Source organism: Melopsittacus undulatus, chromosome 7, assembly GCF_012275295.1.
Source record: "Melopsittacus undulatus isolate bMelUnd1 chromosome 7, bMelUnd1.mat.Z, whole genome shotgun sequence".
In the NCBI taxonomy this organism is placed as follows: Eukaryota; Metazoa; Chordata; class Aves; order Psittaciformes; family Psittaculidae; genus Melopsittacus; species Melopsittacus undulatus.
This window is the reverse complement of record NC_047533.1, coordinates 2,939,305-2,952,600: the sequence shown is the minus strand read 5'-3', so window position 1 is coordinate 2,952,600 and position 13,296 is coordinate 2,939,305. Positions and strand designations below refer to the sequence as shown.

Here is a 13,296-nt window from a genome sequence, read left to right as displayed (position 1 = left end):
CCCCCTATTTCCAGTGCAGCCAGTAAAGACTTAGGGGGTGCTGAGCACCCTCAATGTAGTGCTCAGCGCTCAAACACAGCATCAGCTGCTACTGTGCATCCCATTCAGCAACATAGAAAGCAGAGAACTTTCTTGTTCTTCATTTACTCACTGTAAATACAGAGCTGGGCTGTTATTTACACCCAATTACACTCATCTCCATAGATCGTAGCAGCATAAGAGCAACAACTCGATTCCTATCTCGAGTGTGGAAGCTCGGGAGGTGATCTCGCTCCGGCAGGATGCCAGCGCCAGCAGGAATGGTGCTGCCACGAGACAGTGGCAGAAGATAAGTGGGACTGTGTGAAGCACAACAACGTGCGATGGTGATGGCGTTCACCCTCGGGGTGAGACAGGAGTGCAGGCTTGGCATCCGAGAGTGACAGCATCCCACCTCTACGTGGTGGTGGGGCAGAGCAGCCCTGCTTACAGCAAGGGGGAACAGTGGCTGCTTTAGACCTTCCCTGGCACCAGGATAACCTGCTTAGGTCAAATCCTTATGGATGGGAATTGCTGGAGCTGATTGATGTCCTCTATTTGCTCATGGCTCAGTTGCCCGCAATGGGTGATGTGCCATTAGAGGTGCTCAAGGTCATCCCACCTGGCTCTCCTATAGATCTTTAATAATATTAGGCAGTCCCATGTATTGGGTATCCCAGAGCATCTCCAGTTGCCCACATGTGGGTGATGTGCCACAAGAGGTGCTCCAGGTCATCCCAGCACTGGTCTGGCTCTCCCATAGGTCTTGGATTGTATTGGGCAGCCCCGTGTGTTGGGTATCCCAGAGCATCTCTAATGTCTCTGGACCCCATGTGTGGGCAACTGACCTGAGACTCTTGTAACCACAGCTTTTGCTGGCAAGTTAGAGATGACTTCTTATGTCAGGTGAGATGCTAACCATGTGCAAGACTTGGAGAGCAGAATTACACCAAGAGACAGGATATGGCATCAAAACACCAGTCCGGCCCTTCTTGGCTATCTTACTTCAAGGTTAAGACCCCAGGGCCTCAATATAGACCTAGGCTGTGATGGGAGACTTCATCCAGTCAATGGATAGAAGTCTTAAGGTCTGGAAAGAGCCAGGGGAGCTCCCACCTGGATCAAACAGCAGGAACCTGGGTGTCCCTCCATCATTTTGCTCCATCTCTGCTGAGCAAAGGGCAGTCACCCCCAAGAAAGACTGGTTATCCCCATGTGGTGACACAGCGCTAGCACATGGGAGGGAATGTGATGGGGAGAAGTACAGGAATCCTTCATGGCAGTTTGGCTGGGGGACTTGCTCAAACCATCAGTATTTTATGACACTGCAGCATAGGGGGGTGTTTGCTGCAGGGCAGCTGAGTGCTTTTGGGGCTGTTTGGCTAATACCCAAAAGAGGGAAAGAACATCATCAGCAGCACAGCATCTTAATGGGTGTCTGCAGAGCTCTCTGCCATCCAGGGAATGGCCACAGTTGAGGTGGCTCAGGTCTGGATCAAAACTAGATCATGGAATCATGGAATGGTTTGGGTTGAAGGGAGCTTAAAGCTCCTCCAGCTCCAACCCCTGCCACAGGCAGGGACCCCTTCCACTGGAGCAGCTGCTCCAAGCCCCTGTGTCCAACCTGGCCTTGAGCACTGCCAGGGATGGGGCAGCCACAGCTTCTCTGGGCACCCTGTGCCAGCGCCTCAGCACCAGTAAAGAACTTAATCCTTAGATCTAACCTGAACTTCCCGTTTCAGTTTAAATCCATTCTCTCCTTGCCACTCCTGCTCCATCCCAAGGATGGGGCAAGTCCCTGATGGATGCGCTGTGAGACCATTGAGTCCCTGGGCAGCTCAGCAGCCTTCAGACAAACCCATATGTCTCCAGGTTTCAGTGGGTCCATCAGGACCTGCTCATTCCTGGCATCACTGCAAGAAGGTGATGGAGCAAACCTGGCAGGCTGGAGGGCTTGGCTGGCTGCTGCTGACTGCATTCAGGGATGCAGAGAGGCCAGGCAAGCCCCTGCTCATCCTGCTTGTGAGAGAAGGAGCTCTGTTGAGGTGTCCCACAGGGTGATGCTTATCCCTTCAGTGTTAACACAGCAGGGAATTGTGGTGGGCACCTCCTCAACAGCAGATCCTTCAAACTCAGTGACTTTGGGTGTTCTTGAGATGCTGGTTTCTGTGATGGTTAGAGGGAAATGAACCTTAACACCAGTGGAGCCAGGAGGAGCAAAGATGGAAATGGCCCTTCAGGTTATTGGACCCCTCTTATGGTAAGGGCACTTGCTGCTAGGCTTGCTTTTCATGTGGTGGCCTCAAAAGCACCATATGACCATCAGAATCTAAACCTCTTGCTATTCTTTGTGCTCAAGGGCTGCAATCACAGATGCCTCACAACTGCTTTGGGAAGGAAGACAACATGGGTTTATGTGATGCGGAAAGCAAAGCACAGAAAGCCAAGATGACACAAGACAGCAGATCTCCAACCCTGACACTGTGGGATGTCTGACTCCATCCGGAAGGCCCAGTGTATGGAATGGGGGAAGCTCTAGGATTTACCTGGCTGAGTGTGTAAGCTGGTGCAGCACATGTGGGTATCTCCTCTGGCATGGCCAAGCCTGCTGCTGGGTGGTACCAGCAGTCAGTTGCACTCCTTCCCCATGAGGGTGTGCAGATGATGCCCGAGAGCACTGGAGCATCTGCAGGGTTCATAGAGGGACTCTTCTTCACACCCTTAAGGAGTCAGACCTGACCTATGCATGGAGACCGGTCCTGGAAGAGGGGCTTAGCCTGGGTTGCCCTGTTGTTTCCCACACTGATGGGCCAGCTCCAAAGGCAGAATGGGTGGGAAAAGACAGGTACCATCACCTGGGATCTTGAGATGCCCTGGTCTCATCATACATCTCCATTTCCTACAGCTCCAGGGATGGCTGCCAGCCACCAGCAGCTCCTGCCCAGCAATACTGTTGGCCTTGGCTGGTGGTTAATGGGACTGACTGAAGTCTCCTCTCTCCTGCTCAGCCTCTTTGCTTTGTTGTGGAGCTCACACAATGCTTTTCCCCAGCTTGAAGCTCAGACCTGGTGATGGAGAGGGGGAGTTTTGGGAAAGGGAACATGGGAAATGTGTAGCTTCAGGGCTTTTGTTTGGAAGCTCCTCAGTGCCCTGAGGTTCTTCCTTGGCATGCACATGGAATGTGATGTGGCCAAACTGTCCCTGGAGTCCCTTCACAGACATTCCAAGATGTCCCAGTGATAATTCTTTGTTCTTCTAGCTGCTCCCTGGGGCAAAGAGCTGCAATTCCCACCTGTGTTGATCCTTTGGCCAATGCAAATGGCACTGATCCTTTGGTCAGTGCAAACTCCACTTCCCAACAAGTTTTTCCTCTTTACTGTGAATCACAGTAAAAAAGTGTCCATGAAAGGGAGGACCAGGCCCACTTTGCCCACGTTTTCAAGCTGAATGCTGTTTTATGATGCTTGCACCATTCCCAGTGACTATGCATACAGGGTTTGGTTATTGTTCTGCCAGGGCATAAGCACTTGAGTGATCTTAAGCATTTTCCCTTCTTATTACTGCTTTCATGCTCAGAGTTAGTAGCTGAGTATTTCCTTAAGCTAAGCCTGTGTTATCTCTGTCCCTGGAATGTGTGATGCCACTTGGGATCGCTGTGGGATGCTGCTTGAAATGGCTGTACTGAAGGCTAACGCTCACCCCATTGTGATCTAGTGGTGATGCTGATGTTGCTCACTGCAACTCCTGAGTGAGGCTTGGATGCAGTTTTGAAGGAGACCCTGGACCAAGACAGTGCACCAAAGCATCACTCATTTGGGAATGGGGCAGCACAGTTACCCACTGTTGGGGTAAATTGCTAAAGCTTCAGTTTGCATAAACATCCCACAGGTTTGGAGGCTTCCCCAAACCTTGATTCCATTGACTTTGGGAAGGAAGAGGGCTCCTGGGAGGGGAAACTAGCTTGGATTTCCAAGCTTCTTTCTTGCAGTAGCCAGCTTGAGTATATGGTAGGAACAGGGGGACCACGGCAGAGGTGGGAAGGTATTTATTTCCCCAGGGTTGAGAAGGGAACACAACCCAGGAGAGGAATGGAACTGCAGAAGGAAACCACAATGAAATGAATACGCAGCTCTGCTGAGCCTCCAAAGAGGCTCCTGCTGAGTGATCATTCCTTGTTGGCTTCTGTTACTAGGACAGGCTCATCCTGCTCCTCAGGGATGTCCTGACCTCTTGCAACCATGGCAGCCATGGGATGGCAAGAGGGAGTCGTCTGATAGAGATATGTCTGGTTTCACTGAAGTCAGTGGCCAACCTCGCACTGACTTCACTAAGACCACCGTCTAGACAGGATACTGGCTGCAGACCAGTGAGTTTGCTCGCGATCCCGAGAGCTTTGCTCCGTTAGCCAATGTGGCTAAAAATGCCCTGATTAAAACCTGCCACTTTGAACTGTTTTGCTGCTTGGGAGACCCAAAGATACCAACTACAACCCTCCAAAACCACCAACCAAAGAGGGGTGAATTGTAGGAGAGGGGATGGCAGCTTCTAGCGAAGTAACAGTCACGGCAGGTTACAAAAGAGCCAACTGACCCTCACCAGCTGTACTAGGAAAGAAACCCAAAGGAGATGTAGCATTATCCATAGAAAAACAACGCACATCCACAGTTATTTTACCTACAGAGCACAGAAGTAGAGAGTAAAGGTGGTGGAGCGCGGTGCAAGCAGACTCACACTGCTCCTACGGTAGAGTATTATCCTTCGGAAGATCACTGGCTTGAGTAGGTAGTACATGCACAGCAATACAGAAATCAGGTCGTGTTGTCTTGGTGCCACCTTAGATCTCGGTGGACTCTATTCGCTCCAGTCTGGAGGGTGTCCATGGTTTCTTCTCCTCGGTGTGCGGTGGGCTGGTGGCCTTTGTGTTCATCTCATTCACTTTATGCTCCAGGAGCTGGTTCTTCTGGTACATCTCCACGTAGTTCAGCTGCAGCTGCTTCTGGTACTTGATGACTTTCTCCTTCTCCTCCTGCCATGTTCGCCGCTCCTCCTCAAAGTCCATCACTTGCTGCTCCCGTTGCTGCCGCTCCAGCTTCAGCTCTGTCTGGAGCCTCTCCACCTCCTTCCTCAGGGTGTTCATGCTGTCCTCACTCTGCCGCTGCATCTTGGCTTCATCGCTCTCACAAGCCAATGGGTCCCTCAGCTTCTCCCCAGCATCCCCACCAAAGGGTCCCGGAGGTCCCACATTGGCAAGTGTCCGCTTCAGGCTGGAGACCTCCAGCTCACAGTGGTTCAGTTTGTCCCTCAGCACTTGGACCTCGCTCATCTTGCGCTGCAGCTCGCTCTCGCAGATCTCCAGGTTGACGCTCTTGGAGCTGTAGGAGTCCTTCAGGGTCAGGATCTGCTCCTCCTTCTCCCGGAGGAAGTTCTTACCTTCCTTGAGCTGTGTCCGCAGTCCCACGATCTCATTCAGTTTCTGGGAGACGTCTGCTTGGGAGTCCTTCAGCTGCTGCTTGAGCAAGGAGATCTCACCTGCCTTCTGGCACACCTATGGGGAGAGCATCCATGAGGCAGGAGGAAGGCAGAGAGGAGCTGTCACTGCTGCTTGTCCCCTGCACTGCCCATGAAACATCTGTGTCACCTTGCACTGGAAGGAGGCTATGCTAATGGAGAGGACAGGCAGCGATGCTGCTCAAGGACTGAGTTCCAGCCTTCATCAGGACCCAGACCATGCCAAAGACATAGAGGTTATCCCCACATTTGCGAGGGAGATTTCTTCCTGTCTCTCAGGGGCCTGATGCTGTTCCTAGCTGGAGCTGACCAAGCAGCTAAGCTGAGTGCTGTGGTCCTCACCAGCGGTGAATGGATGCTGATGCTTCCCTCCCTGCATTCATCTTACTCACCTAACCACAAGCTGGTTGTGCTTTCCCCCAAACCCTTTGCTCTCAGATGGAGTTTTCCCACTGACCTCAGTGGGATCTGGAGCTTGAACAAGCCTGAGACAGAAATGTCCCAGATCCCAGGCTCTTCCCGAGCACTGGAGATAGGACAGGATGCAGAGCCTGTAGATGTTACTTACTTGTCCTACGATGCTTTCCTTCCCAAAGATTCCTAAAGAGCCCAGTTGAGTGAATATCAGGGTTCACTTCACTGGGGACAGTCACAGACCGGTAGCTATTTAATTCTTCTGGGGCAAGGCATGAAGAGCAACAGCTCCTCTGCCAGCGATCAAGGAGAGAGCTGCAACCCACCCTTGCTGAAATGGGACTAGCATGGACTGTCCTTGGGTGTTGGACCTTCAGATTCATATCTGAGCCTCCTACCACTCACCATGCAGTAAGGTACACAAACCCAGTGGAAATACCCTCCCTGCAGTGTGTATTTGCATGCTGTAGGTGTCACCATTCAATGTGACAACCCCCCTGCACCTGCGTAGTCCATCAAAGGTGACGAACAATCATAGGTGTTGGAAGTGAACCATAAGAAATGACCAAACCCTCCTTTTCCCATGAACTCCATTGTTTCCAGGGCTCTGCGCTGGCAGATCTGATCTGTTTGCTGTGTATAATTGCACAGACAAACAGTCCCTACATGAGTCCTGGCAGGAGCCTGGGCTGGGGAGTGGCACAAGGAACCACCAGAGATCAGAGGGAATAAGCATAGTTAGAAGTAGACTTGGTAGCCACCTCCAGACCAGGGTGTCCCCTCCAGAAGCTCCTGTCTGTTGTCACACATGGAATACTTGGCCTTTTCTCCCTCCTGCAATGCTCACAAAGCTGATTGCTGCTCCGGTCCAGTTGGATCAATGTTCCTCAGACAAACTCCTCTCCATTGACTTCACTGCAACCTCCACCTTTCTCTGCTGTAGAGGGCTTGCCTGGTGCCTAACGTTGAGCAAGACCTTGAAGCTCATATATTAGGACAGTCTGGTGCTTACTATAGACTGCCTAAGAGCTACGAGATCTACCCACAGTCTCCTACAGCTACCTACTGGGAGTACCTTCCCCTGGAGATGACATCCATGGTGGTTGCCCATGCAGACCTGACTCTATGAATACCTCCATCCACATCAACACTTGTCTGCAGCAGCAGCAGAACTGTATCATGCTGGTTTAACTGTAGTTAGAGTGCTGTAGTTACTGCTTAGCTAAAGTCTGCACAATTCACTGAAAGTGCTCTCCATGGGCTTAGCTCTTCCCAAAAGGCAGAGAAATATGTGAGGAAGAACAGCTTGGATAGGAACCAACTTACAGATTAAACCATTTAGATTTAGGCCTCTTCTTGGGTGCTGTGGAGATCTAGGCAATACAGCCCATGGAGCCTGGAGAGCAAGTCAATGGGTCAATAAGTGTAGGTGTCTACACATTGTAGGTGTCTTGCTCCACAAGCTGGATCCCTGTCTTTTGCATCCCTATCACTGAGTTAGCTGGTGCAGACAGAACCATAGCACTGAAGCAAACAATCAAAGGCTCATCTATAGTTTTATTGGTGAATCAGAGAACATTCCAGACCTAACTTGTTGGAACACACAAAAGACCTGTGCAGAGCAGCTGACCAAAGGAGGCATCCATATGGGACAATGCATCCTGTTTGTTCTGGGATGTAACACGCAGAGATTTTCCAGCAAGCCTCTAATAAGCTCTGCTGAACATCTGCAAACAGCACATTTCAGAGCCTCTTTAATCCTAGCTCCATTGACTTTCCATCAGGATTAGCAGAATAGGCTCTTCTGGATTCTAGAGCTATGCTTTGCCTCTGCACCCTTAATAAAGTTAAAGTTTCTAGCCAGTCCATGGAAGGATTAAAATTCTTCACATGATCAAGCTGAAAAAAGCAGTGTGTTAGCACTGGCTATGCAAACAGACTTCCATCAGATGGCCTAAAAATAGAAACAGTAGGAAAAACATGTAAGAAAAGGAGAACTAGAAAGAGGAATTCGCCTTTCAGCCTTTGAGGAGAGATAAACGCATTAACAAGTGAAAACAGAGTGTTATCATGGAAAGCATGAGCTAAACTGGCTATTGGCATCATTCTTGGCTCTCTTGCTTTATATCTTTAGTAAAAAAGGATCAAGTATTTGCAAAGCAGTTTCAAGGTTTGCCCTAATGTAGGTGTTAGAAGAATTTAATTAAAATGGACTTAAATCCGTTTTTGGTAGCACAAATACCTGCATGGAAAAATCTGAGCTCACTGAAGCTGGGTTTAAGTATCACAGGTTGGAGTGACCAGAGTGTGAAGCCAGATTACTGACCAGCACAGGAGCTGTGCACCAAAAAGCTGTGCTCATTTTAGTTTAATTGAGAATTACAGGCTTGGGGTCACACAAACGAAGAGGTAACTGAGGTGTCATCTGTTCCATGGAGTCCACCAACCCATACCCATTGTCTATGGGATCCACTTAGGGCAAACGGGATGTACTTTGGGTTACCACTCAACAAGAACCTCACTACAACAAGGCTCTTACCTCCCACTTGGTCTCCTCAATCTTTGGGAGAAACTCAGCCTGCTCCTTCTTGAAAGCCACGAATTTCTTCTCCAGCTCCTCTCGTTGCTGCAGGAGTTGTCCCATATCATCCTGGAGTTTTTTTTTCTCCTGTTGGAGCTTGAAGATCTGGAGCTGCAGAGCTTGCTGAGCCCTCTGTGCCTTTTTGGAGACCTGCTGCAACTTGTTGGCATAGTTTTGCCTCAAGTCCTCCATTTCCCTCTCCCAGATCTTCTGCTTCTCCTCAAACACTTGGAAGATGGCTGCCTCGCTTTTGTCCAAGTTCCTTCTCATCTGGAGCACCTCCTGCTCCTTCTCCCACAGCCGGTCTTCCAAGTCTTGGATGATATCGTCCGTGGAAGGCGAGTGGAAAGGCATCGTCTCATTGAGATGGTTCAGTCTGTTGAATGAAGAGGTGCTCTTGCTCGAAGACCGCCCGCTGTCTGAGGTAGATATCCCGTTGTATCCCACGATGTTCTTGTCCACGTAGGTTGTACCGATGCGGTTGATGTGGCTGGTGGAGGCGCTCATTGGACCCACGTGCTGGCTGTAGCCTGTCCCATAGGTGGGCAAGCTCGTCAATGAGTTACGGCCTGAATCCGAAAGGCCCCCCACTTGGTTTGTAGTCCTGTTAAGGCTGCTCTTGTCGAGTCCACTTTTGGGTGCGGACGGGCTATTGCTGTTGGCATGGTTCAAGCTCTTTCTGTTCTCTGTCACCCCGTTGCTCTGCGGCGGGCAGAGGTTCTGCATGGAATGGAAGTTTTTAGGAACTACTGGTTTAAAGGCTGAGGGTCTAACTAAGGGCTCATTGCTCTGCAAAAAGGAAAAAGGACCACGCATCAAACACAGCAGGAAGCTTGGAAACAACACACACAAGAGATACATCAGCGCGGGATGGGGTGATGGAGCTAAGATGTCATGGGCTAGCTCCATGTTTCTCAACCTTATTACACCTGGAACCATCTGGGATTTTACATGTGGCCACTTGTAGGGCAACACTTTGTCTTCCCTTGCCCCCAAGTGAGAAGAAAACACTTTGATTCACCCCAGATCTGTGTGATTTTTCCTTGGGTCCTCTTAGTGCTGTTTGCAAGAAGAAGGTCTGTTACTGGCTTACCAGACCTGACCAAAACAACTTTGATTTGGGCAGATTGTATTTTGAAGGACTTCTAGCTTTGAAAGGGAATTGTCCTTTAGCTGAAAACTGAATTGAAACCTTGGATTAGCTGTTTTGCATCACATTTCCCTCCTGACTGTGGTGATACCTCACCTGTATGGACATCCTGTCCTGCTTGTGCTTGGAAAGAGCTGTGACTCCAGCCATGACACAGTGCAAGGAACATGCTGAAGCTGCTCTTCAGCTAAATGTGTTTTCTAGGGGCATAAGCAATTCTGGGGGGAGAATGGACCACAGATGTAAAGGATTTAGAAGGCATTTTAGAACCTTGCATATTCCTTGCCCTGTGAACCAGATTTTCCTCAAAACGGGATTGAGTCTCCTCTACTGCAGGTTGGGTTTTGGGTGAGAATTAACCCAGAAGAAGTTCTTATTAGCAAAAGTGATCAGCAAAGTGCCTTCTAGGAGAAAGAGAATGAGCCCTGGAGAGCAGGCAAGGTTGGAGACCAAAGCCCTGTTACCTGGCATGCGGGACTGAGATGGACTATAGGGACCAGTGGATTAACAACCCAGGAGGAAAGGCCACAACACACTGCAGAAATAATACTGTACAAGGCAGCATCCCCACAACACAAGTTATTAGGCTGTATAAACCACTGCTGGCTGTGGGGCTTTGCTCTTCAAACATCAAGGAGATGTTTGCTCCCAAAGCCAGTATGAGCCACAAAGACTGGTTTTAGATGGGCAATAACGCTCACAGGAATAGGTTTCAAGCCTTAACTTGTCCCTCACAAGGGCCACTGGGATTTTGAACTGGGATTGTAGTTGCTTTCAAGCAACAACTTTTGATAGCTGTTGGATACAGCCTATAAATGGCATAAAACCCAAGAGTGGGACACAGATGCTGGACCTACTGGGAAAAGAGCCTGCTTCAGCTCCCTCTTCATCAGTCAGGGAGGTAGGCACAGCATCTTGGGTAGGTTGGAATAGCCAATGACTGAAATGAGCTGGGAAATTAGCTGTAGAAGACTTGTGGTCATGCTCTTGGGTTCCTCAAGAACCAACATTCCCCCTGAAAGTAGTAAGAATTATTATCCAGGTAAAAGTGATGCCATCTACATAGCAATGGTTAGACTGCCAGGACTGCACCATTGCCCAAAGCTTCCTGGTCTGTGTTGTAAGAGCTGTGCCACAGTCACCAGGCTGCTCCAGGACATGGGAATTCTCACCTGGTCTAGTTTGCCGGAGATTGGCAATATCTTTGGTGGGTTGTTGGGCTCTCGGTACTGGGGAGGTGGTGGCATGTTCTTCTCATTGTTGGTGGTCACGTTCCCACAGATGTCCATCTTCACCTTCTCACTCTTGCGCAGGTCGCCGTTGATGTAGAGGGAATTGGAGACCTTCTCTGTCTTGTATGTCTTCTCCTCACCGGAGTAGCGGTTGGAGATCTCCCGTGTGGAATACCCATTCCGAGAGCCCTCTGTCTGCCGGCTGCTGCTCTGTGTCCGGGTGCCCACGCTCTTCATGGCAAACTCCTGGTCATTGGCGACACCGCTGCCCACGCTGCCCATGGTGCTCTGGGAGATGGGTTGGGATGGCCGGGGAGAAAAAGTATGGAAGTTCTCTGGGATGGGGTAAGTCGGGTCACTGAGAACAGGCAGCGTGTCTAGAGTGGCCATGGCAGTGTAGAGGTGAGGTGGAGGCACAGGTCAGTGGCACTGGGAGAAGAGGGGAAAGGAAAGGACTGTTAAATAGATGCCTTTTATCTACCATACCCTTTGCAGGTGAACATTGTGCAGGGACTAAAGCAAGATATATGGATAGTGGGAGATACAGATTTCCGCCTGGATAAAAGACAGATAACAGAATTGATGCCCTTTGGAGAAACATTCAATGATGGGAGGGCTCAGACAGGGCCATCAGGTAGGGGAATTGGAGAAAATCCCATTTCAGTGGGGTTTCCCTTCTTCTTGGGGTAGGGATATTAAATCAGCCCTCCCCAAATAAAGCAGGAGAGCTGGGTTATTTCCCTGGAGAGCTAGCCCAGGTCTGGAGCTCAGCTCCGATGCGGTGTCTCACAGGGCCTTGCTATTTGCACTAATAATGGAATGGAGAAAGAATTATAAAGGTTAAAGCAGGGGCTGTGCTGCTCGACTTGGCTTTTATTGAACTGCATTTCCTGAGGTCTGCAGCTTCCTCCCTTTTCTCAGCATCCTGATCTTATAGAGAGCTGCCCTGGTTGAAATATGGTCCATGTGTTATAGGGCTGGTGGACAAACTGCTGTGCTGGAGGAGAGGACACAGAGCTGATACCTACAGTGAGCTGGGGCAGAGCAGGGTATGGAAGTGGTCACAGAGGGAAAAAGCTGTTTAAGGAGGTGCTCTGGTGGAAGCCATCATCCCACTGGAACTGATGGAGAGGCATGAAGGAGCTTCCATGGTCTGACACACAAGGTGGGCTCCATCATGGATAGGGATAGGGCAGCTGTGAGGCAGCAGAGGATGTGCTTTGTGGTTTAACCTTCTCCATCCCCTTTCACATCACTCCACATAAGGAGGGTCTCCAGGGGACTTGCCCCACTGCACCACCAGCAACATGAAGTGATGGTCACCCAGTGGTGAGCATTTTGTGGTCATTGCTAATGGCCTTCCTGCAGCTTTGTCCCCCAACAGAGACCTCTACATGTCACTGGTTGAAGACCAGACAGCAAACAAATACCACATGAGCTTTGCACGTTGTGGACCTCCCACAGTCAAAACATGTGAATGTTATCAGTTGTAAGTACCAAAAGCTCCACCAGCAGTATCTGGATCTGGTCATGCATCCAGAGTGTGACATTTGGATGTTCTCTTGAACACACTGAGCAGGACTCACAACCCCAATGCACCCTAAAGACACTTCCCAAAACACACCACCATAGACGGTTCATGAGTGTATGACACCAGGGATTAATCTGCTGAGCACACGGAGACTTGGTTGGGATACAGGGTGATGAGGAGGGATGAGGAACACCCATCTGAAGCTACTTTCAACCCATGGTGCCTTTAGATGTCATTAGTAAAGGGAAGGCTAATTTAGGAATAAGCAGCCTCTGAGTGGCTTTGGGATCTTTATAGGCTGTGTCCTATTTTAATGGGACATCAGCCACCACGGGAGTGATGTTCTGAAGGTCTCAGCTCCAGACAAAGGAAAGGCAGTGGCCTCATGGCCACCATGCAGTGGAGGTGATGCTCAGCTGATGAAGGAGAAATCCCGGTTACCTTTTCCTTGATGGGTAAATTCCACAGTGACATTTGCACATTTACATCGACTGTTTGAGGGCAGGATGAGACCTCTGGGAAGTTTGATCCTTCACCCAAAAAACCCCGACCAACACAACAAGAAGCACTATGAGATAGGGAAGACAAATGCCCTTAAGCTGGGTGAGAGCCACAGGCTGTGCAGAGTCATGGCAATGTCCTCCAAGACATGAGACAGAGAAAGGAGCCCCAATGCATCTCCATTGGAGGTCTTCACCATGGGTCTTTCTTTGCCTTTGTGGACCCCCTGACTCTCAGACAGTGATTTCCATAGCAAGAAGGCTTCTGCTTTAACCCATGTCCCAAGTGCACCAGGATGCTGAGCCAGTGCTCCCATTCAGTGCTAGCAACCCAAAAACCTGGGCAGGCTTCAGATGGGCTA

General features: G+C 50.0%; 1 protein-coding gene across 1 annotated transcript; it reads right to left on the bottom strand.

Annotated features, from left to right (window-relative positions):
- Positions 1–4,706: 4,706 nt before the first annotated feature.
- Positions 4,707–11,293, bottom strand: LZTS3 (leucine zipper tumor suppressor family member 3). The gene is made up of 3 exons (XM_034064931.1): positions 10,844–11,293; positions 8,480–9,310; positions 4,707–5,563 (listed from the first exon to the last, which is right to left on the bottom strand). Exons 1-3 carry the CDS (start codon positions 11,291–11,293, stop codon positions 4,853–4,855), a joined length of 1,992 nt encoding a protein of 663 aa, XP_033920822.1. The 3' UTR covers positions 4,707–4,852.
- Positions 11,294–13,296: the final 2,003 nt, after the last annotated feature.

What these genes read in the sequence shown, in the direction of transcription:
- LZTS3 (XM_034064931.1), bottom strand. Translation starts at nt 11,293, where the DNA reads ATGGCCACTCTAGACACGCTGCCTGTTCTCAGTGACCCGACTTACCCC. An exon ending in TCTCCGGCAAACTAGACCAG is followed by an intron (nt 9,311 to 10,843) that starts GTGAGAATTCCC and finishes TCCTTTTTGCAG; the next exon opens with AGCAATGAGCCCTTAGTTAG. An exon ending in TTGAGGAGACCAAGTGGGAG is followed by an intron (nt 5,564 to 8,479) that starts GTAAGAGCCTTG and finishes CTCTCCCCATAG; the next exon opens with GTGTGCCAGAAGGCAGGTGA.